At 43.5% G+C, this 25,058-nt stretch overlaps 1 protein-coding gene across 1 annotated transcript in view; it reads left to right on the top strand.

Moving 5' to 3' along the window:
* BLM (BLM RecQ like helicase) overlaps nucleotides 1-25,058 on the top strand; it is a 1,689,823-nt gene that overhangs the window by 1,282,949 nt on the left and 381,816 nt on the right. The window contains exon 21 of the mRNA XM_044077719.1: nucleotides 9,138-9,327. Within this exon, the coding sequence (XP_043933654.1) occupies nucleotides 9,138-9,327 (190 nt within the window). The remainder of the gene's footprint in view (nucleotides 1-9,137; nucleotides 9,328-25,058) is intronic.

Raw genomic sequence — 25,058 nt, 5'->3', positions numbered from 1 at the left:
AGGGACAGAAGATGTGGTTCCGGAAGTCGCAACAGTCCCGTTCCGCTCCGGACTCCCAGCCCATCTGCGGCAGAGGAGGACGGGGTGGACGCCGCCCTAGAGGCAGATGGGGCCCGCGGAACTTTGGATCCAGAGAACCGTTCTCGGACCAACCCACGCAACACCCCTGAGGGGTTGCCTGACTGCTCCACTCTGGAGGCAGTCGGGGGGCGTTTCTCGAGGCACCCAGCAGCTTGGGAGTCCATCACGATAGACCGCTGGGTGCTTCGCATCATATCCAAAGGATATCAGATTCCCTTCTCTCGTTACCTACACAGCCCCAGATACCTCCCCGATGTCCCACCCGATCAGAGGGAGGCCGCAGCAAGGGAAATCCAGCATTTGCTGCAAAAAAGAGCCATCCAACTTGTCCCCCCAGACCAGTGCGGGTCCGGGTTCTACTCCAGGTTCTTTTTGGTGCCAAAAAAGACGGGGGACTTAAGACCCATCCTCGACCTCTCTTCCTTGAATCTGTCAGTAACCAAAGAGAAGTTCCGCATGGTCACTCTTCAATCTGTTCTCCCCCTCTTACGAGAGAACGATTGGATGTGCTTTATAGACCTCAATGATGCGTACTACCACATTCTGATGGACAGGCGATCCAGGAGGTTCCTCCGCTTCCGGCTAGGAGCCAGTCATTACCAATTCAGGGTCCTCCCCTTTGGTCTCACCACAGCCCCCAGGGTGTTCACCAAAGTGGTAGCAGTGATAGCGGCCTACCTGAGGCTGCAGGGAATTCAGGTCTTTCCGTACCTGAACGACTGGCTCCTGACCGCCCCGACAAGGCATCTACTCTGCTCAGCCAGGAACTACTTTCTTCGTCTAGCATCCCGGCTGGGGATCACTATCAACATAGAGAAGTCGTCTCTTACTCCGAATCAGATTATAGACTTCATAGGGGCCAAATTGGACACTAACAAGCTACTAGCTTTCTTGACCACAGACCAGCTACTTTCCCTGAGGCTACATGTGCAGGCCATCCTTCAATCACCAGCTCCCCCGGCGGATTAGTTCCTGAGGGCTCTTTGATCGATGGCGGCAGCAATCAACCTATTGCCAATGGCTCGTTTGAACATGAGGGTCTTATAATGGACCCTTCAGGTCCAGTGGTCCCTTCTTTGCTACCCTCTGAGCCACCCCATCCCTCTCAGCAGGGCCTGCAAGAGGGCCCTCCTATGGTTGCTCCAATCTCCAGACCTTCAGCAAGGATGCCCCTTTTCTATGACCCCTCCTGTGGCCACGGTGACCACGAATGCCTCCCGCCTAGGGTGGGGGGGGCATTGTTCGGGCAGGACAGTCCAAGGCACGTGGAACCTCATGGAGACCTCACTGCATATCAGCGTCCTAGAGATGAGGGCAGTGCTGTTGGCGTTGCAAGCACTTCAGGACCTTCTTCCCGTAGGAACGATTGCGATCCAGACGGACAACATGTTGGTTGTCTGGTACATCAACAAACAGGGGGGAACCAGGTCTTATCCACTCTGTCAAGAGGCCATGAGGGTGTGGGAATGGGCTGTCTCAACCAACCGCTTTCTCATAGCAACGCACATTCCGGGATGGTCCAACATCCTAGCGAACAGACTAAGTTGCACCATCCTGCTACCATACGAGTGGTCTCTGAATCCCGAGATAGCGAATCGGATCTTCGCTAAATGGGGTCAACCCTGTTGCCATCTCTTTGCCTCTCCCTCGAACACAAAATGTTACGACTACTTCACTCTCATTTCCCCCTCCGCGGAGCCCCCGAGAGACGCTCTGGTGCATGCTTGGCCTCCCTGTCTTCTGTATGCATACCCTCCTCTTCCTGTAATGCTAAAATTTCTTCAGAAAGCCAGTCGGTTGGGGAGCAGGATAATCCTCATTGTCCCATTTTGGCCTCGTCAAACCTGGTTCCCTTACTTTTGGTCTCATCTAGTGAATCATCCTCGGATTTTGGATCCCCGTCCGGATCTAATATCCCACCCCCTAGATGTCCCAGTCCTGAACCTGGACAACCTCAAGCTCACAGCTTGGCTGCTCCAGTTCCACTCATAGCTAGGACTCCCGGAATCTCTTCCCCAGTTAAAACCATTCTAGTAGCAGCGCACAAGCCTTCTACTTGGAAGATTTACAGCAGCAAATGGAAACGTTTCTCCATTTGGGCGGAACGCAAAAATTTGGATCCTTTTACAGCTCCTCTGCCCATGGTATTAGACTTTCTGTCAGGACTGTTTCATCAAGGAGCTAGTTCTTCCACAGTCAAGGTCCAACTAGTAGCTATCTCTCATTATCACGTTGGAAATGATTTGGGACCTCTGATTACCTCAAAATTATGCAAGACTTTTTTGAAGGACACCTTTTTGCTCAGACCCCCAGTCAAGGAGGTTGTCCCTCCTTGGGATTTAACCCTGGTGCTTCAGGCCTTGACAGCTCCCCCATTTGAGCCTGCAGCCTCCATAGATCTTAAATTCCTATCATGGAAAAGCGGCCTTTCTTGTGGCTATTACCTTGATTCGAAGGGTCTCTGAACTTCAGGCCCTATGTGCAAAACCCCCTTACTTGACCTTTCATAAGGATAGAGTTTATCTCAGGACCAATCCCTCCTTTCTTCCTAAGGTTGCCTCTGAGTCAAATATTAACCAATCCATCAACTTGTCGGTCTTTTTTCCTAGCTACCATAACAAAGGGGAATACAAGTTACATTCATTGGATGTGCATAGACAACTTCGCTTCTACATCCACAGGACATCTGGTCATAGGAAATCCGACCAGTTGTTAGTCTCCTTTGCCAGATTTAATTTGGGTATACCTGTATCAAAAGTCACACTTTCTAGATGGATTTCACAGTGCATTCTTTTGGCATACGACAGTTCGGGCAGGCCAGCTCCACAAGGAGTCCATGCTCACTCTACTCGATCTATGTCTACCTCTGCGGCTTTCAGAGCTAGAGTTTCTTTGGATGACATTTGCTCGGCAGCCACTTGGGCTTCATCTCATACCTTTATCAGTCATTACAAATTGGACATTATCCGCAGAGGGAGAGCATCCTTTGGCTCTGCAGTGCTCCGGAACATCATTCCATAAAGGCCGCCCAAGGTTCAGGTAGCTGGGAACTCTGTCCCAAAGGTTGCTACACAAATGAAGTTACCTACTTCAGATTAAGAAGTTATGTACTCACCATAACGTTCCACCTGAATAGGTAATCTTCATTTGTTAGCAACCGTCCCTCCCTCCTGCCCCCTCACTTGCTAAGGTTCTCATACTCCGGTCCATGGGTTTTACCCTTGTATCTTGGGATTAGTCATTGCAAGCACTTTTCTGCTATTGGGCAAACTTGATCTGAGGTCAGTCAGGGTTGGCAGGGGATTATGGGTAGGGGAGGAGCTTGGAGCTGGGATCTAAAGCTATTGAAAACTGCCGGCTCGGATCCGAGGTCGGATCCGAATCCCAAAGGTTGCTAACAAATGAAGATTACCTACTCAGATGGAACTTTATGGTGAGTACATAACTTCTTATTTTGCTGAACTGATATAAACTCGTTAACCCCATTTAGTCTAAAACCAGCTGAGCTCATAGATGTACACTGAAGGTCTCTTTTACTTTTCTGGGGTGGGGGGAAGGAGTGCTTGGGGGACACAATGTCATTGTTTCTTTAATATCATACCAAACCTTGAGATCACAATATCTTGTGTTGTTGGTTACCGAGTGGTCATTATTTCTTTAATTTTCTTCATAAACGTCAGAGAGGTGCACAGAGGGTCACTATAGCATGTATAGAAGCACTGTACTATCTCTAGAAGTAACATGTTGGAAATATTATTGTACTTTTTTTTCCATTTTCCTCATGGTCAAACAACTGATACATATATAGGTGGATGCCTTTTGAGAAGGAGTAAATTACCATGCTGTTTTATGTATGTCTGACAGCAAATATATTCTGCTTTATTTTTCAGTTTGGTCCCAGTCTGACATCCAGAAGGGTAGACAAAAAGATAGCTGTCTTTTTGGGGTAGGCGATGAGGCATAAATTTGACAGCAGCAGCTTAAAGTATTTTTCTTAATTTGTATTGATTATACCCAGTTCAACACCATAGGGAAGATGCACAGAAAGGGACTACCTATTTTTGAGGTGAGTGGTAAGGGGCACAGTTACTATTCCTAGGTACAATATATGTATCCTCAAAAACGTTTGCCTTCAATTTATTGTGAAGTGGTGTTTGGTCCACTTTAAGACTTAAAACTTGGATACAACCTATTTCTTCCTTAAAATAAAAAAGTGAGATAGTTTCTTTTTTATTTTTTTTGGGTCATCATTGTATTGAAAGTTTGGGGGAAGCTCTAAAATACACCTCAGAGCTTATGGCTTCCTAGTGCTTAGCAACCCCCTGCTTAATTTAGTTATTGCAGGGTAGTCTTGGTCAGATGGCGTGTACGGAAAGGATACAGGAGAAAGCAGAGTTAGTGAGACTGACTTTCTTTCCATAATCATCGATCTGATGTCAGCCTACATCTGTTATTGACTCAGTTGGTTCTTATCCTCCGAACTGGTCCAGCCGTTATACATCTTGCTGCAACCAAAAATCTCTTGAGCTAATACTCTACCCATAGTGCTTTTCTCCAGTTTACCTCAGATCTCGTTTGCCACTCTTTATAGCAAGATGTGTCTGCCGACTCTCCTCTCCCAGCTAAGTAAAATTTATTAGTCTTTCTACCTCTCTTTTCTATAAAAGTTTAATGTTTTTCTTTTCTCTGGCCTCCTTTTTCACTTGAGTGAGTTTCTATATCCGTTGGTGTTCCTTTTCTACCATCGCTGGTAGTTGTACTTCTATACCCATTGGTATTTCTTTCCCTGCCATCGCTGGTAGTTTTTCCTCTCTCCTTTTCTCTCTACCATTTGGTAGTTTTTTCTACCATTGTTGGTAGAACATTCTCCTTTTCCTGTCTATCCTTCTGTGTGTGTGTTCCGGGGGGGGGGGGGGCGCATTTTTTTTTCCCTCTGCCACTTGTCAGTCTGGTAGTTAGGTCCAAAGGCGTGACTGGAATTATGCAGCGTTAGGACTGCAGCCAAAAATTCATAAAAGGCTTCTTGAGACCCCTTTTGAAGAAGCTTTATCCAAGGCCAGTAAATCTCCAAAGGCCCTGGTTTCAAGACTAGTCTTTCTTTGCCGCCGTGGCCATCGACACTGACATCGAGAAAACAAAATTCCCTTTCTGTTGGTTCCTTCTCGGAACTGAGAGCTAAGGTTCCGAAGCACTCTGAACCGATTCATTCTTCAGCACTAGTTACCTCGGCGCTTTCAGCACCCCCTCCAGTTTCTTTAGTTTCCACTTCAGTGCCGATATCTCCTCCTGCACCAGAACAGGTCATACCCCCCACCCTTTGGTGCTGAAAATTGATCCTCTTTATATACCCAGGGCAATGTATTCCCCTTCCACTGACCCCTTGTTTTGTTCAACTTCCAAGTCTCTTTATAGAAAGGCCAGAATCTCCCTCTGGATTGTCTGTTCGCTCCTGGCCAGGAGTCTCACTGAAGTTGATGTGGTGAGATTGGTGGACCAGCTCCTCATGGCTAGGGGTCTTTCTTCTTCTTCCCAACCCCTTCTCCCTCCTGGAGCAAGGATGTTGTCTCCCAGGACTCCCCCGGTTATTTCTCCTCTGACATCTTCAGAGGCTTTAGAGCTCCCCAGTCCAACCACTCAGGTTCCTTCTGCTCTGGCACCGACGGCCACTTTGTCTTCTGTCCTGGACTCTGCTCTCACGTCTTTGGAACTGATGGATTCCAGAGATCATGGCTGTATTGTCGGGCCCGAGAGGTTTGAGTCGACTCCTGTATTTTATTTGGAGTTGTCCTTACCTCTTGGGACTCTGGTGGCTGGAGGTCCTCCCTCGGCTCTAATCTTGGAGGTGGGTTTCTCTGGGTGGAGTGTGACCCTGGTTCCGAGTTTGTTTTTCTCAGTTCCAGGCTCCCATCCCTCCTCCGGGGGGGGGGCTACTTTCCAGGCTATGGAAAGAGCATTGGCCACCGCAGGCTCTCAGGTGGCTCCTGCTGTATCTGAGTTTCATCCACTGACCCCTTCTTACTAGGAACTGCCACCAACCTCCGCACCCGGACTGCAAGCTCCAAAGTTGCAAGATATCCAGCAGAGGACCACCCTTCTTCCGAGGCTTCCTCAGACGTTCCCACAGAGGCGCCTCCGTGGAATGTGTAAGAAGAAACACCTGGACTCCCCTGAAGAGTCCGTCACTGAGGACACTGAGTTTGGTGACTGGGAGGGCTCCCCCGGTCACCCCCAGAAGACCTCTCCTTTGGAGACGTTCTTGAGATCCTTAAACAGAGGGGTAGCTGTAAGTCCAAAGACTTTACCTCTGAGGAGTCTGTGTACTTGGCAAGCCTTTGGTTCTCACCCATCTGCTTCCTCGGTGACCCCTCCCGCTGACTATCTCGTCAAACTGGTTGCTCACTGGGCTTGGAAATCTCCTGACTCCATAGAACTTATCTCCCGGAGACCGGATGAGATCCTTTCTACAGTTGAGGGCCACTAACATTGGGCTAAAGAGTTAATAGTAGAGGCCATGGTGGTAGCAGCAGCCAACTTGTTGAGGAATGTTCCTTTGCTCATTCCCCCTAACCGAGAGTGTAGAGCGATGGACAGATTTGGAAAGCGGGTCTATGCATCATTGACCTTCACCTTAAGGTCCTTGAGTTCTCTGGCACACTTCACCAGGCTCCAAAAGATCTGATCAATGAACTATCAGACAGGGTAGCAGGAGCTGTATCTGATAAGGTCCAAGAAAAAGTGGCCTCTCAGTTGGCTACCCTGCAATCTATTTCTAACCCATCCATGAGGCTGATTTCACATGCAACCAAAGGGATGACCAGGTCAGCTGGTTCAGGCGTTGCTATTAGACGAGACGCTTGGATGTGCCTGTATGAGTTTGGGAGCCATTATTCTTTCATCAGTGCTCCCTTTTGACGGGAATTCTTTGTTCGGCCGCAAAGTTAAAGAAAAATATGGCCAGATGTTAGAAGGATGGGAAAACCCTGTCTGCTGTGGGAATACGTTTTTCCTCTCCCCAATGATTCTACTCTAGGAATTAGAGTGGGAAGATGTGGTTCAAAAAGTCCCAAGGGCCTTAACAGAGCACACGTGGTGGAGGCTCTCCTTGGGGCAGAGAGGCGAACTCTGATGGAAGATGCTGACCATGAAGCAGAGGTAGCCCACGGAATCAAGGTTCTAGAGACTTTCTCTGGCCAGCCCTACTAGCGCTCCCGAAAGGGGGCCCGATTGCTTACCTCTGGAAGTGGTCAGGGAAGATTTTCTCTGAATGCAAAAGCGTGTTGACAGAGAACCACAGATGTTTGGGTGCAGAGAATTATTACCAGAGGTTATTCTATCCCCTTCATCTTTTATCCCAGATCTCTGTCAAGTATCCAGGATGTTCTACCCAATCAGAGCGACCAAGCAGCCTTAGAAATCCAAACGCCGCTAAAAAAAAGTCATCTGAGACGTCCCACCAGACCAGATAGGATCCGAATTTTACTCAAGGTTCTCTTTAGTGCCAAAACAGGGGCTGGAGACCTATACTGGATCTCAGCCTTCTTAAATTTGTTCAGTCCAAATTCTGGATGGTCACTGTTCAATCAGTACTTTCCTTTTTGGAGGAAAACTGTTGGATGTGCCCTATAGACCTTCAAGACGCATACTACCACATAAAAATGGACAAACGCTACAGAAGGTTTCTCCGCTTTCAACTAGGAACCTGTCATTTTCAGTTCAGGGTGCTGCCCTTTGGTCTCACCACAGCCCCCAGGTTGTTCACCAAATGTATGGCAGCAGTAACAGCTCACTTGAGACTGCACAGATTCCAGGTGTTTCCATATCTAGACATCTGTCTCATCATCACTTCCACCAGGCATCTACTGGTTCAAGCAACAGAGTTCATTCTGCATTTGTTCGTAAGCTTGGGCATCACAGTCAATTAAGTAAAATCTCAGCTAAGCCCCTCTCAAGATTTAGAATTCACGGGAGCTCGTCTGAACACCAGCTGTTGTGTAGCCTCCCTTCCCCAGCACAATGGAAGAGATTTACTGTTTGGGCTCATTATCACCAGTTAGATCCTTTCACAGCTCTGGTTCCAGCTATCTTAGAATTCTTGGCTGACGTCTTTAATAGTGAGGCTAGCTTCACCACATTAAGGTGCAGTTGGCAGTCATTTCTAATTTCCACATTGGCAAAGATTCTTCCTCCTTGGTATCCACTAAAATATGTAAGGCCTTCTTGAGGGGCACCTTTTTACTTCGACCTCCAGTTAAGGATCCTACTCCACCTTGGGACCTTACGTTACAAGCTCTGGTTTCTGCTCCCTTTGAGCCAGCAGCCACAGTCGATTTGCAGTTTTTATCTTGGTGATTGTCACCTGTGCTAAGAGGGTTTCAGAACTTCACACTTTATCCATAAAACCTCCTTATCTGGTTTTCCATTAGGATAGAGTCCTTGTTCGCTCTAATCCCTCCTTTATGCCCAGGGTTGCTTCAGAGACCAGCATTATTTAAGTGATTAATGTTCCTGTCTTTTTTCATAATTCCCAAAACGGGAGAATACAAACTTCATTTACTTGCTGTTTACAGATGGCTGAGTTTTTACTTGGACGGAACAAAGTCTTTCAGGAAAACAGACCAGCTTTTTGTCTCCTTCGCTAATTCCAGACTAGGCAGACCTATCACTAAAGTGACTTAAGCTAACTGGATCTCAAAGTGCATTGCATTGGCATACTCCAAAAAATACATTTCTTTTTGTGGCTTTACATCAATGATGTAATAGTCACTGTCAGTGAATTTGAAATGTGTGCATTTTTGTGACAATATAAGCTCATTCTTCTGTTTTCATCCATGGTATAACCATCTCAGACAGTATATTTGAAATTTTTCACCTGCTTTGGAGAGTGGGGCACAGCATATGTAATCTTAGTGATTTTTGTTAGAAGTCCCTGTATGGTTTTATCTTCTGTGGTGTAAACATATGGCTGAGAGTCCCAGTTCTGCCTTATTGTAAATTGTTTTATAGCTGTTTTTTCTCTGCTCAGGAGAGATTAGCAATTTATTTTTTTTTTTGTTAAGGTGGAATTTCAAGAAACAGAAAATGCCAGCAGTATCAGAAAGTCCTCTGTTGCAAAGAAGTCAAGTAAACGAGATGAGATGGTTCAGAAATGTTTGGAAGAACTTACTGAACTTTGTAAAAGACTTGGGAAGATCTTCAGTGTCCATTATTACAATATCTTTAACACAGCAACTGTTAAGAGAATTGCAGGTAAACCACTGTTATAAATGTTTAGTTTAACTGATGTTTCATTGTGTGCTGCTGTAGTTACCCAAGTCATTGAAGACATTGATAGGATAGCAGATGAGTTATTGAAAAACTGACATACCTATTCTTGTTTTTGAGGAGAATTCTTGCAGCCAATATCCCCATGTGTGGTAATCCAGCATAAACTGAAGCACAACAAAAAAGCCTTATATTTTACAGTTTGTAGGGGGGGAGTCACCTGTTTGTCTCCTGTGTTGAAACTGATTTAACACCAAGAACCATCCGTGATGGTTTCTGTGGTTAGATTCATTCTTTCCACAATACAATAGTACAAAGCTGCATCAACAAAAGGAACCACTTCAGTTAAGATAGATTCCTGAACTACCTTGGTCGACAGTAACCACAGATATTTTTGAGTGGAGTGGTCAACATTGCTTGGTGTTAGTAGACTCTTACTCATATTGGTTCGAGATCGACCTGCTTCTTAACGTAATGTCCAGTACTGTTCTTACTAAGTTGGAGAGATTTTTCTGTCCATGGTAGTCCGCACACAGTTATTTCTGACAATGGTGCACAGTTTACAAGTTTGCAGTTCAGACAGTTTGCTAAAACGTGGGACTTTATTCGTATTACGAGTAGTCCTGAGTACCAGCAGTCAAAAGTCTTGGCTGAACACGCAGTTCAAAGTGCAAAACAACTGTTAAAGAATTCGAAATATTACAATACCGATGTTTTTCTAAACTTAATAAATCTTAGAAACATTCCTCATATTGATTGTCTTGGTTCTGACTTCTGTTTAGACAAACCAGAACCACATTACCAATCAGCAGAAATTTATTGGATCCATGTGCTGAAAACGACAAAGCAGCAAAAGCGTTTGTCCCAGAAGTTCTACTATGATAAGACCAGCAAACCACTCAGTTCATTACAAGAAGGGGAGATAGTGAGGATGCAGACACCAAAAAGTTTTGATCACATCAGATTTGTGAAAAGTTTGCATCAAGAGCCGAGCTCGTACATTGTGGAATCACAAGAAATGGAATTCATATGTAATCTGAAACATTTGATACCAGTGTCTGAACCAGTGTTACAGCATCTTGCTTGTGACAAAGACTAAAAATCTCAGCATGACTTGTCTAATGTTCCTTTTCCAGAGGACATTCCATCAGCATTCCGTTCCCAAGAAGAATCCTGAAAGTCCTTGAGCAGAACATTACTCTGTGACTGTCCCTTTTGCTAAACCCAGTCCTAACTATTGCATTACAAGATCAGGTTGCATTTCCAGACCTAGTTCCAGATACAAGGCAACTTGGATGTAACTGTTTTGTTTGTTGTTTGCATATATGAAACAGCTCAGTAAAGCGGTAGGATGTAGATCAGTGTGTGTGTGTGATATACCTTGAACTTATACCCTCCCGCACAACTCTTTGGGTGTGTACCTTTAACTCCCAGTGGGTGTAGCTTGAGCCTTTAAAAATGAAGTTATCACTTTACAGTTCATACTCATTGACAGAGGTCAAATATCAATACAGTTGCGTTTGCCATCATGAATGCTTCAAGATAAAATATTCTGATACCTTGTATGCAGCATGGTTTTGGAATTATTAATGCAAATATGAACAAGAAATATTTGAGGCCTAGAGGAGCAATAGGAGGTAACTGCCGAGATGCCTGGAAGTGCACTCTGCTACGAGTTAAGAAGCATTCCAGTCAGTGGGCATGTACATATAAGTACTGAGCACGTGCAAGCAAAAGTGCGATTTTAAGTGAACAGCCAGAGTGAAAACATGCATGAATGGAGTAGTCAGTTTAAGTTTATTGTTCCTGCTATCCATCCTGATGTTTGTATGCCATAAACTACTTAAATGAGCACTCATTGTTTTAGTAATGTACAAGACCTTGTCAGACCCTTTCCTTATGGACCTCCTGCATTATCTACAAAACAAACAGTACCGGAGTTACCTGTTCTAAAGACTTAAATCTTGCCTGTGATATAAATAAGACCTGCTGGAGAGACAGGTATGTGTCCCAGAGACTACCCCTTCTCTGAAACAGGCTCCCTATCCATGCGAAGTAGAGTTCCTCCCTAACCAAATTCAAGTGTAACTTGGACCATTGGATGGGGAGCAGGAAATTCATCCCTGGTTTGGTACCCAAGTCTCTAATGGAGCAGGCAGCCTGTAAAAGGGTTCATCTCTCAGGCCCCTGCTTACATTTAGCAAGATTACCAGAACTTGTCAGAGATTTGGGATGCATGGCTAGACTTTTAAAGGCCCTCGTGGTCATTAGCCTAGTTAGACACATAATCCTACTAAAATATTCTCTCTCTCATCTTGTGGAGAAGGGAAACAGTATGATGAATAGTTTGAGTCGAAGACAAATAATTAAATACTATAGGTATAAAAGAAGGATTGGTGCAAAGAGAAACTCTGTATATAAAAAAAAAAAAAAGGAAGTGGAATTGCTATGAGTGCCTGAATTTCAGAAACAGTCTTAGCAGAAGTAAGGACTAACACAGTTTTCCAAATGCCGTGCTACAAAGAAGAAAGTACTGCAGGTTCAAAAGGTTTATTGACTCAGTTCTTCAAGATGAAAGGAAAACTACGTAGAGCCAAAGGTACAAACAGCATACGAGTATTTAATATGATTAAGCGCTTTTCGTCCTCCTCACTGGTAGGACTTCTTCAGATAAAATAAGCGCGTTACACCCAAGTTTAAATATACATGATGTTAAATACATAGTCACATGATTGCAACTTTCAATTAATCAGTTATGTCCTTTACAATAAAAATGTGTAATTCTAACTTAAGTAAAACTGGTAATATCACTTTGTCTCATTCTACCCTATGAAACATTCACAAAGTAACTCGTTCATAAATACATTTAAATTTACATTCAAAATAATTATAATTAAACAATTACTATTTTCACATGTGCATTGCATCATCCACCCATTTTTTCCTAACAAACTAGACAAATACATAAAAAATTCAAGTAAAAAATCAAGCAAATATATATATGTATATAACAACATAAGTGTATGTGTATATATATATATATATATATATATATATATATGTGTGTGTGTGTATATATATATATATATATATATATATATATAAGTACACTCTGCCACAAATATGGGGATCCAATTTTATCTTTTAAAACTTTTTAATTTAAGAATACATAGTAGGGAGTACACTTCATTAAGGCCTGGACAAAAACAAGTTCTTGTCCGGAGTTGCCAACACAGTTCTAAGCATTCTAACAATAATGAATCCGGGCCACACCGCCCATCTTTTACCACTGAATCAATGGCCCTGAACTTGAAGTTATGGTCAGGGTTTGCAAGAACATGTCTAGCCAGAGCATTTTCTGTATTGTGATTTCTTATGTGATATAAATGCTCATAAATATGTTCTCTTAATCTATGGTCATTGTTTCCCATGTAGAACGCGCAAGATTTTTGGCATTGCACCATGTAAACAACTGATTTAGTCTGGCAATTGAATTTAGATTTAGTTTTATAGGTGACATTTCTGATAGTAAAATCCCTCCCTGTGTCCATGTATTGGCAGAAGTTACACATGCAACATTTCAGCATTCCACTCCTTAAATTGGATGCTGTCTTCTTTACTTCTAGAATATTTTTTTAAGTTTAAACCTCTCTTGTATATAATACAGGAGGAGTTTTGGAGTCTACCAACAAAATTATGATCTCTTGATAACTTCCCAGTTCTACCTCAGGATAGATAAAATCTCTCTAGCATCACTGCTAAAGGGGGTAATCATACTAACCGTGTGGTTAGTGTCATTACCAACTATAGGGCGTTGTTCTTCAGTCTTGTTGGGCATACCACTCAAAATTGGCTTATAAAAACCTTGTTTTCTTTTGTTCTGAACTGCCTCCTGTATAGCATGAATGAGGTAACTCGGATAACCCCTCTTTAAGAACATTTTCCTTAAAGTGTTGTATTCACTAAAGAAATCAGCATCCTGTGAAACCATATGGGCAGCTCTGACAAGTTGCCCTTTGACTACAGATTTCTTCTGGTACCAATGGTGTCTACTGCTAAAATGCAGAAAATAATTTGAATAAGTTGATTTTCTGTAGATTTTGGCCAAATAACATTTGTTAGCCAAATCTTTAGTAAGGTCTACATCCAGGTAAGCCACCCTATAGGTATCAAATGAATGTGTAAATGGCACCGTCATCTGCCTTCCTCTTATCACCATCAAAGATTATAAAGACATAGTCAAGAAAACGTGTGTAAAAATAGACTTTATCACAGATGTCTGGTTTACTGAATATGAATTCACGCTCCCAATAAGCCATGACTGGATTGGCGTAGCTGGCTCCACATGGGGGAGCCTATTGCTATGCCTATTCTTTGTAAGAAGTACTTATTGTTGAAAGTGATGTAATTGTTGAACAAAATAATGTCCAACATCTCTTCTGTAAGTGCTACTTCGAGTGGAACCCCCTTAAACGTAACATATAACTAATCCATTCAGTGCCTTTAGCATGAGGTATTGATGAATAAAGATCTCTGACATAGATTGTTAAAAAAATTCAAGTGATGTTCTTTGTGTTTCACTGTTGCAGTCATTACATTGGTGTAATCTGCTTTCAGGTTGCCCTCAGTCGGTCTGAATAACAAAGTCTTGGGTCCTCCTTCGGTTGCTGTCTTCTCTTCCATGACGTCAGGTCGTCAGGGGTATAAAACATGCAGCCGACGCCATTTTATTTAGTCTTTCTTGCCGCGCGGTGCCCTTAGCAGAAGCAGTTCGCAAGTGCTGGTTGTCCGACTCCTGAAATTTTCGCATTCGAGTTTCAGAACCGAAGTCTTCAACTAAAGCTAAGTACCCCATTGGGGAAACTTTTTCTTGCTCCTTTCCAATGTCAGTAAAAGTTAATAATTGCATTACTTGTGGGAAGCAAATACCTCATAACGATTTTCACTTGTATTGTATTCCTTGCCTAGGCCCAGATCATAACGTGCCTTGCTGTCGGTTTTGTGCTAGATTTAACAAACGTACTATTAAGCTTCGGTATATTTTTGCTTCTAAATATTTTGGATCCAGATTTAATTACCCTGAAATGTCGTCTGTTAGCAGTCCAACTACCGGAGTTCACAAAAAACGCAAAGAAAAAGATGCAGACAGTCGAGGTCCAAAACCGACGACGAAACTTCTCCTAAGCCAGTCGCCGGTTCGCCGGTACTCAGTGAGGCGCTTTCGCAGCCCCTGATACCCACTACTTTTGAGTCGCAGGCCTCTACTGAGACCCATGCGGAGTCCGGAATGCCATGAGATTCTCAGAGTATTGAACCCGCGTGTGTCTCTCCCTTGGATGGGTCTGGAGCCGCTGAGCAGGCACCGGCTTCTGAGGATGTTTTCAGGCCTCAACATTTTTGTATAAAACCGACACCAGCCTCAAAAACAAGATCAAAAACATCCATGTCTAAAAACCCGATCATGAGCCATGTGCTCAAGGCCCTATGCCTAAAAACAGATGATTAAAATGGCTGAGGACTTAATTACCTTGATCAGGGGCTCCCAATCCCCTCCTGCTAAGAGGCCTAAGGCACTGATTATGAATCTTCAGATTTCCATTTCTTCTTACTCCTCTTCTGATCAGGAATTTTCTGTTCCACTCTGAGCATTCTGATGCCGAAGAATCCATACCATCTGCATCTCCTCCTGAGGATTATTATCTTGGAGAAACCTTGCATACTTTAAGGGAACATTTTCACTGGGAGAGTCAGGATTTTTCTGAATCAAAAAAGAGGCTTAGGGATTTCCTCCTCCTTCCTCAGCATAGGCCTTTGGCAATACCTCCTGTTTTAGGCATTCTTGATGTGTTTTCGGAATCAAGTATGGCTCCTGATTCCGTACCCCCGGCTCCTAGTAAGCCAGATGGATATTACAGGGTTCCTGACTCCCACAAATTTCTATTCAAAAATCCTGCTGCTGATCCTGAGACTATCTCACAGGGTCCCAAAGGTGTAAAGGCATCTACAGCCAAAAGTCCTACCCCCTCTGATAGAGATTCTGGGGTGCTGGATAGATGGGGAAAGAAGGTTTATACGTCTGCAACCTTGGCAATTAGGGCCTGAAACTGCCAGTTTCATATGCTGAAATATCAACAGCATGTTATGGGCTTATTGAAACAGAAAATGATGTTGATTTCTGATTGTGTGGAAAATAAAGAATTACAGGAATAATTGCATTCAGCAGAACAGGTTGGAAAGCATACTTTGCAATGTGGTTTTGATTCCTTGGAGGCCTCTTGCCAGGGCCACAGTTACTGGATCTGTGATTAGAAGGCATGCCTGGCTCAAGGAGCAAAATCTGCCTGATCATGTTAAAGCTAAATTGTTGGATGCCCCCTTGCAGCAAGATACTCTGTTTGGTAATAAGGCAGAAGAGGTTATAAAGAAAATGGAAGACAAAGCTAAATCTATGCAAACAGTAAAATATTTCTTACAAGTGCAGCCACCCAGGTTCAGTAGGCACTGGCCTACTAAAAACTGGTCCTTTCCTGTGTCCAACAGAGCCTCTCAAGGCAAATCCAGGCGATCAAAAGGCTCTAGGTACCAGTCAGAGTTCTTACAGGTCAAAGCAATGGGGTGCCTCCACCTCCAAATCTGGAAGAAACAAAGTGCAGCCCTACAGTAAGCAGTCTCAATGACTTCCCTCTACCTTCACCAAGCACTTATCTTATACACAAGTGTGTATTAAGCAAAGTATCCCAGGGGTACAGATTTCATTCCCATACTTTGCCAATTCCAAACGGTTGGCCAGATCTGCCACAAAATCAATGGGCAGAGGGTCAGAAACAAATCATGTCCCTCATGGATAATGGGGGTTATTCAACCAGTACCAGAAAAGGAAAAAGGACAAGGTTTTTATTCAAGACTTTTCCTGGTACCCAGAAAAGACAATGCCTGGCGTCCAATACTGGACTTATAGATTTTGAACACGTTCCTGGACATTCCAAAATTCAAAATGCTGACTTTACAACAGCTACTGCCTATGCTGGGCAGGAACGCTTGGTTAGTGACTCTAGACTTGAGGCATACTTGCATATCCCAATAAGGGAATCGTCCAGAAGATACCTCTGCTTCAAGGCAGGTTTTTTGCATTACCAATTCTCTACACTGCCCTTTGGCTTATCTACTGCGCCCAGGGTCTTTACAAAGTGCCTGGCACCACTAATTGCATTCTGCAGACAAAGAAGCATACAAATTTATCCTCATCTGGACAACTGTCTCATTCAAGCAGAAGACAATGACACTCTTCTTCAACATCTGGCGTTTGTAAAAAGGCTTCTAACATGCCTAGGGTACACAATAAACAAAAAGAAATCACAACTGGTACCCTCTCAAATAATTACATTCCTGGGTGCAAGCTTGAATACAACTGTCCAGATGGCTTACCTTATGCAAGGACAAACAAAGGCAACTGACAACATACTTCAAACAAATGGCAACAGAAACCCAGTTATCTGCAAGACAAATTCTGCAGGCTTTGGGGTTCATGGCATCCTGCATTCTACTAATTCCATATGCGAGACTTGCATATGAGGAAAGTTCAATGGTACCTAAAAAGTTTATGGAGTCAACATTGTCACACTCTGGAAACGATGATTCCTCTCATTCCCTGCCTACAACAGGAGTTTCATTGGTGGGCGGAGACATGTCACCAAAACAAGGGACTGTCATTCACTCTACCCCCTACTATCCAAAACCTAACAACAGATGCATCAGACTATGCTTGGGGGGGCCCACCTGGCGGGAAGATGCATTCAGGGCAAATGGAGCCTAAGCAAATGCATCTGCATATCAGCCAGAAGGAGATGCTAGCTGTTCAGAATGCTCTGACAGCCTTCAAGGACTTACTTCATCCAGGACAACTACTGATAGACTGACAGCACCACGGTTATGTGGTACATAAGCAGGGGGTACACATTCTTACCCCCTTTGCAGACTAGCCATGGAATTGTGTAACACAGCTTTGACTTACCAAATACATCTTCAGGCTCAATTCCTGCCAGGAAAACAAAATACTATGGCAGATGACCTAAGCAGAAACCTTATGGACCCGCACGAGTGGAAACTGGATCCACAAATCTTCAGCATGTTAACACGGAAATGGGGGAGCCCAGACATTGATCTATTTGCCTCTCCCCAAAATCAACTGGACAAATTCTACACAAGGACTTCTCACAGACAAGCATGGAAATTGGATGCTGTATCCTTCAGTTGGAAAAACCTATCAGTCTATGCCTTTCCCCCTCTGCTTCTTCTCTCCAAGGTCTTACTAAAGGTCAGACAGGAAAAACCAAAGATGATCCTAATTGCTCCGGACTGGCCTCGCCAGCACTGGTACCCAATTCTAAGGAATATGTCCCAACTCCCTCCTTGGTACTTGCCTCAAATACCTCATCTACTGTCACAGCAGAACAATCAAATTCTGCACACTCAGCTCCAAACTCTGAACCTTGCAGCATGGCTGATCATTTAATTATTCAAACGTCACCTCTCAGTAAATCTGTGATGGATGTAATTTTGGAAGCCAGAAGGCCTAGTACTAGAAAATCTTATGCTGATAAATGGAAGAGATTCTGTGCTTGGAACCAAGCACAAGGAACAGACACAGCAAGGGCCAATATCCCTCAGATTTTACAATATTTGCCTGAGATGCTTGACAAGGGCCTATCTTTTTGTACAATAAAATCCATGCCTTGGCCATCTCGGCTCATTACAACACAGAGCCTCCCCCCTTTTCTCATCCTCTGCTTAAACAGTATCTTAGAGGGGCCAAAAATGTAACGCCTCCCAGAAGATCACCAACTCCTGCATGGGACCTGACTTTTGTGCTGGAAAAACTCACCCTGCCTCCTTTTGAACCAGCAGCTACTGCGGATATAACATTGAAAAACAATGTCAGATGATGACAGTATTCCAGCTAGACTTCAGACACATTTAGGGTGTTCATGGCAAGAAAGTTCTGAGGAGAACTTCCAGAATGCTGCTGTAGTGAGAAGTAGGGCATCCACTGGTATGGTAAGATCTTGCACAACTGTTCTAAATTTGGGATCCCTTGTAGCTATTTGTAATCTGGAATGTGTAGATTGAGCTGTAGGCTTAAATGTGGGCATACACTGTTGCGTTTAAGGTGTCCTCCATTAAGAATGGTTTCGCTTTAAGTATTTTTGACGTTTTAGTTCAAGGCATGTGTATTCCCTTGCTTGGCCTCTCCTGCTCTGGCCGATGGCCTTCTGAGGATGAAGCAGGATCTCCCTTCTTTGAAGGGACCTTTTCCCTCTTCTTGGTTTACTTTTCTTATTTCATGAGAAAGACTGACTGTCTGTTATCCAGAGAACTGGGCCATATGTCTCTTGGTACTTACCACCGTTACACCATGTCAGGTATCTCACCGCAGTGCATACACTGGCCTGGGTCTGTTTTGTGGGAGGGTAGTTCATGTGGGATTCATCCTAACAAGGAGTGACAACTTTTTTTAATCAGCACAATGGGACCTACTCATTCATGGTCATCTCCAACTTTACCCTGTTTCTTCCATTTTAAACTTTGCTGCAAGTTGCACCACTTTAGAGCTCGTGTCTGGGTGAAGTCTGGAGATTGACCATTTTGTCTGTTGTCATACGGAAGGGATAGGTGCTTCCAGCCAATTCTTGGCCGTAATGCCACTGCTGTCTAGGGGCATTCCTTGGTCCCCTTCCCCCTGCATTGTATATACATAGAAGCTGTTTCTAGGAACATTTTTGCCTAGTTAGCATTAAGGGCTCATTATAATAAATATTTATCAAAACTCCTTGCTACTATTCATTTAGAAATGATTTTGAACTTGTCAGATGATGACAGTATTCCAGCTAGACTTCAGACACATTTAGGTGTCCATGGACCAGGGTTACTGTCTACATTAACATCAGCTGAAATATTTGCTCTTCTGGAGTGCAACCCGCTAGTCAGTGATCACAGCTGTCATCAAAGTATTCGGTTGTTTATTGGCAAAAAATCAAGGGTGAGAGATGTTCATCATTCTCACACATTAGCCTTTTGGCCTTAAGGGTTGTATCCTAACACTCAGTTGGCCAGCTTCATAAATCTGGGGATGTTCATCGTGCATACAGCTGCAGTCATAACAAATGGGGTTATCCTGCTGTCAGGCGGGTCCTCGGTCGGCCGAATTCCAAAGTCTAGGTCTGGCGTCTGTTGTCGTCGCTTCTTCCCTGACGTCAGTGCGGCAGGGGTATAAAAGAACCAGCCAACGCCATTTTCTTCAGTCTTTCTTGCCGCGCGGTGCCCAAAGCAGAAGCAGTTCGCAAGTGCCGGTCGGCCAGCTCCTGAGATTTACGAAAATATTTCAGCCGAAGTCTTCTTGAAAGCTAAGTACCCCGTTGGGGAAACATTTCTTGCCTCAGACCGATGTCAGACATAGTTAATAATTGCATTTCATGTGGGAAGCAAATACCGCATAAAGATTTCCATTCCTTTTGTATTCCTTGCTTAGGCCCTGACCACGACGTCTCGGCCTGCTGTTTTTTTGCTAGATTCAACAAGCGCACTATTAAGCGTCGGGCGGAGTTCGCCCAACACTATTTTGGTAAAAAATTTAATTACATTATGTCGTCGGATACTCAGACTCCAGTTTTGAGTAAAAGACGCAAAGATAAAGACCGACATACGAGGTCCGCGACTTCTACCGACACCATGCTAAAGCCGGCTACCGGTGCGCCAGTTGTCAGCGAGGCGCCTACGCAGCCCCTGAGTACCGATGATGCTTCTTTAGTGGTGTCTTCTGTGCCCGAGGTCGCAGGCTCCTCGGCCCCCACTCCGACTACAGATACCGACGCCACTCTTGTCGGGGAAACTCAGAGTTTAGACAGGCCTGCCACCTCCCAAGGTGTCTTCAGGCCTTCCTCTTTTTCCATTAAGGCTTTCACAAAATCTAAAGCAGCCATGAAAACTAAAAGACAAGGCCCACAGAGCCCCTCTCAGGGCCCCATGCCTAAAAAACAGATGCTCAAAATGGCTGAGGATTTGATCTGGGAAGGCCAAGATTACTCAGATTCCAAGAAAAGGCTCAGGGATTTTCTCTTGCTTCCCCAGCACAGGCCTCTGGCTATCCCTCCTGTTTTGAATATCTTAGATGATGTGTACACAGAAGCCAGCCTCAACCCAGATTCTTTACCCCCGGCTCCTGTTAAACCTCACAGGTATTACCAGGTTCCTGATTCACACCAATTCCTATACAAAGCCATGCTGCTGACCCAGAAACTATTTCACAGGGTCCCAAGGGAATTAAGGCCTCTACTGCCAAAAACCCATTACCTTCAGAGAGAGATTCCAGAGCTTTAGAAAGGTGGGGGAAAAAGGTATACACCTCGGCCACTTTAACCATGAGGACATTAACTGTCAGTTCCATATGTTAAAGTATCAACTGTTTTTGTTATCTCAGTTGAAAAGCAAAATGACACAACTGAGCAACCAGATTTAAAGGAGTATCCTTGCTCCTCCTAGTTCCACTTAGTGCCTGCCACCCCTTTTTAGCTTTGGGATTCTACCCATCTGTTATGACTGCAGCTGTATGCACGATGAACATAGTACAGTTTTATACCTACCATAAATGTAGATGTTCGAGTGCTAATACAGCTGAAGTCCAGGTTTCCCTCCCTCCATCCCCTCTTGGGACAGGCCTTATGACAAACACCTCCTCGTACAACCTGATTGGGGTATTCTTTTATGGTGTATTTGCTTGCAAACTACCGTTTTTTGATTATATTACATTGCATTATTACATAAGTTTGTTTTGCCTTCCTTCTAGTGGCACCTGACATCTGGGGCAAGAAAAACTGAAGAAAATGGCGTCGGCTGGTTCTTTTATACCCCTGCCGCACTGACGTCAGGGAAGAAGCGATGACAACCGACGCTGGACCTAGACTTTGGAATTCGGCCGATCGAGGGCCCGCCTGACGGCAGGATAACCCCAGTTATGACTGCAGCTGTATTAGCACTCGAACATCTACATTTATAGTAGGTACAAAACTGTACTTTCTCTCCCACTCCTGCACTCGTGATTGTGGATTTCCCTCCACAGGGCTTACCATTCAGCAGAATGAAGCAATCTTCAGTCTTTTTTTTGCTGCTGCCTCGAAAGGAAGCAGCTCTGAGGTTCTAAAGGTGCTACAGTTGGTCTTGAAGCTTCGTTTTTGGCAGTAAGTCCCCACAGGGGAACCCTTCCACATAAAAATTGTTGCCATGTTAAGAAGATATTACATTATTTTATTTGGTGACTTAAAGCTGTATTTCCCCTTTAAGGAACACAATATTTTTTTCACAGTATCGAAAGCTACTTTTAGCAGAGTTTTTTTTTTCTTCTGTATCTATTTTTGTGATAGAAAGTTTACTGTTTATGTAAACTTTCTATCTGTGAGTATTTAAGGGGCAGGAAAAGTTTAAATGGACAGAAACCATTTTGTTTATTTTATTTATTTATTTGTCTTTGTTTGCTGGGAAAGTCCAACCGAGTGATACCCATTTTCAGTGGAAGCCTGGGGAGAAAAGCTCCATTTGCTTACATTGCAATACACTTATGTTCCAGATAAACGCAGAGTAGCTACATTTCTATTTAGATTTATATACATATAATAGTTACATTTACATATTCTAAGGTTTTACAAAGATAGAAGTCACTGAAGAGAAAACCCAAGTGCAGGTTAGTGGATTGTGCAGGCAACAGTTAAGTATAAAAATTGTGACATTTATGTATAAAAATTCTGTCATTTAAATGAGAGATTGAGCGTGTTTTGTTTAAGGATAGTATTTGGAGTGTATTGTACAGTGACCATGAGGTCTTAACCTAGTTATGAGCATGGCAGAACCAGGATTGGCTAAGATTTTGTTTAAGCAGTGATTTAAAACTATTACGTTTGTTAGAGTTTTACTTGTTGGGATACTATTTGACTTATTTGCGAGTAGTAAGAATTTGTTGCTAGAATGGACATCCTTTGCTGGGCAGTAAAATGTTTTGTAGTGCATGACATTTTTCTAGATGAAGAATGAGTGTGTGTGCTGTAGTTGTGAACATGTTTGGTAGTTGTGTGGTTCAACCAGTTTAATTGCTTTAAGCTATGACAGTGGTGGGCCCTATGAGGGAGATTGGTGGCAAATGTAGCTATTTTTAATGTAGCAGGAGGCAGGTTTTTTGAGTATTGTTAGTTTGCTAGGATAGGTGTAGTGTTTAAAAGAACTGGCAATAAGAAGGTGGTGGCTAGCATTTTTCTTTTAGTATCTGTAAGAAATCCATTGATCCTATGAAGGCAGCCTAGTTTCCAGTGTATGGATTTAATGGTGTACAGTATATGGTGATCATATTTGAGACTGCCATCTATTGTAATGCCTGGAAGTTTACTGAGTTAGTTTCATGGACAGTATTATTTGCTGACTTTATGATTTAAAAAAAAATTGCTTTTGATTTTGTATGCATTTAGTTCTTGTGTACGCTTCATGACTACTTAGCTGTTTTTTCCCTCCCAGTGTGCATTTTAGAAAAGTGCTTTATTTTTCTCCCAGGGATTTTTGTAATTTTGTTTTTACAGAAAAAGGGACCATGGGGGAAGTGTAAGTGTGTTTGTGTGATAATTGTGAACACTTTTTTTTGTGACTGCTTTACCTCCTGACCAACTTGTTTTAGGTCAGCTTACTGGGGTTCAGACCTCTTCCTCGGCTGTAGCATGGATACTTAAACCGGTCCTGCTGGCTCTTCTCCTACTGTACCTAAAAAGAAGAAACTGCATAATAAAGAGCCCTTGCCAACACTGTGGGTTCAAAGGTGCCTCAGCCATTGGTGAGTGAACCAGTAGTGGAGTATCATTGATCTTTCAGACAATTTACTTTCTTCTCTGGGTTCGTCTGGTGTAGTCCTATCAGCCATGCCCTCTTTGTCTGTTCCAGTGTCCATTGTGGTTATGGGAAACCATCTTTCGGTTAGGGAGATGCTTCTCATGGTAACTGGGGAAGCAGACCTCTTCAAAGTGCTAAACTGCCATCTGAGTCTGTCCACTTTTGTGATGTTACTTGCAAAGAAAAAAAACTGAGGTTAAACATTGTTCATCTGAAGACATGGTATCCATTAGAAAAGATGATTTTCTTACCTTAGCCGAGAAATTTGCAGACTGTTAATCCTGATGCTTAGGAAATCCTTACCTGTGGCAAAGATCAAATTACTGAGTAAAATCTTTCAGAGGATTCTAACAGAGACTGCGCTTCTCCTATAAATTCTCAAGCGTATAACTCTGATTATGAGTAACCTTGGTTCTCCTCACCTCCTGTGAAGAAATTTTTCTCTCTCCGACTAGTTCCAGGATGAATGGGATAAATTTATAGGAACAGGTGTTATCCCCCCCCTCTGAATTGAGGAGATGATGGGATATGATATGTTACAAGTAGATGTACCTCATTCTACACCCATGCCTCCCATTTTGCCACCCTTGGTGGATATGTTTAATGCTGCCTGTAATAATCCTAACTGTCAACCTTCAGTCCCTAAAAAGGTGGATAGACTGTGTAAAGCACCTCAGTGTATCAATTTTTTGTTTTTTCATCTTAGGTCAGGTCCAACTGCTATATCTACTTCTTCACTAGCTGACAGCAAACTGTTAGTCAATACCATTGCCTTCCTAATGGACAAGGAAGGCAAGATACTGGACAGATTTGGTAAGATAATCTCTTCCACTTACTCTTATAGAATTCCTAACTGCCAGGGACATCTTGTGAAAGTTTGTTTTGTGCAGATGGTTGGAGGGGAGTACTCTACCTCACTTCCTTCAGAAAATAGCTCCTGTCTGAATTCTGTTGATGTCCAATCACTGTTGCAGTATTTTTAACAGTAGGGATCTCCAGCCAAGGATAGCCCAATGTCCAGCCAGTATATCAAAGCCTTTAGATATGCAGTGTGTCATATGTCATACACATGATCCCCACACAGGATGTAGGGCATAAAGGTGACATATGGACACAATTAACTCAGTGCTTCTTTGTCGCCAGTCAGAACGCCATCACCACTTATTGGTCTGAATGCTGTTTGCTATGCTAAATACCTAGCTGTTAGATAAGTGCCCTGTTAGCATTTTTTTTTTTTTTACTGTTGGTCTTTTTTTGTTGTTGTTGTTGCTACCCGGAGTTCGTGTCATCCAAGAAGGGAAAATGTCAGTATGGGAGGCAGAGTCCCCATAAGGATCATCATGAACAGTGTCTGTTTTGTTTGGTTGCTTCCCACAACCATATCTCATGTAGTATTTGTAAGGCATTTCTGCCAAGCCTCTCAGAAGCCAGTTGTCTTCACTGGCCATCTATCTTGAGAACCAGCAGCTTAAACATTTAGCCCAGGGTAGTGTGACAGAATCAGTTAACCCCAAGTTACCACTGTTAAGCAAGAAAGCAGTCAAGAAATCTTGGCCAGATTATTTGGCTGTCCAGCCTCCACCAGATGTCTCTCGAGTTGAGTAATAGCTCTGTAGGCTGTCTGGTGCCAACTTTGGATTTCTCTGCCGTGACCCCATCAGATCCTTCATTTCACACATCCTCTAAGGCTTTACAGACATCTGCTCTGGACATCAATGGAGAATTGTGGTTGGTTATCTCAGTCAGGGAAGAGGTTCCAGGTACTCTTATTGAATCTTGCCAGGGGTCAGAACCTCTGG

This window comes from Protopterus annectens, chromosome 7.part0 (genome assembly GCF_019279795.1).
Source record: "Protopterus annectens isolate FY-2018-M chromosome 7.part0, PAN1.0, whole genome shotgun sequence".
NCBI lineage: Eukaryota > Metazoa > Chordata > Ceratodontiformes > Protopteridae > Protopterus > Protopterus annectens.
This window is presented reverse-complemented; position numbering and strand designations above follow the sequence as displayed.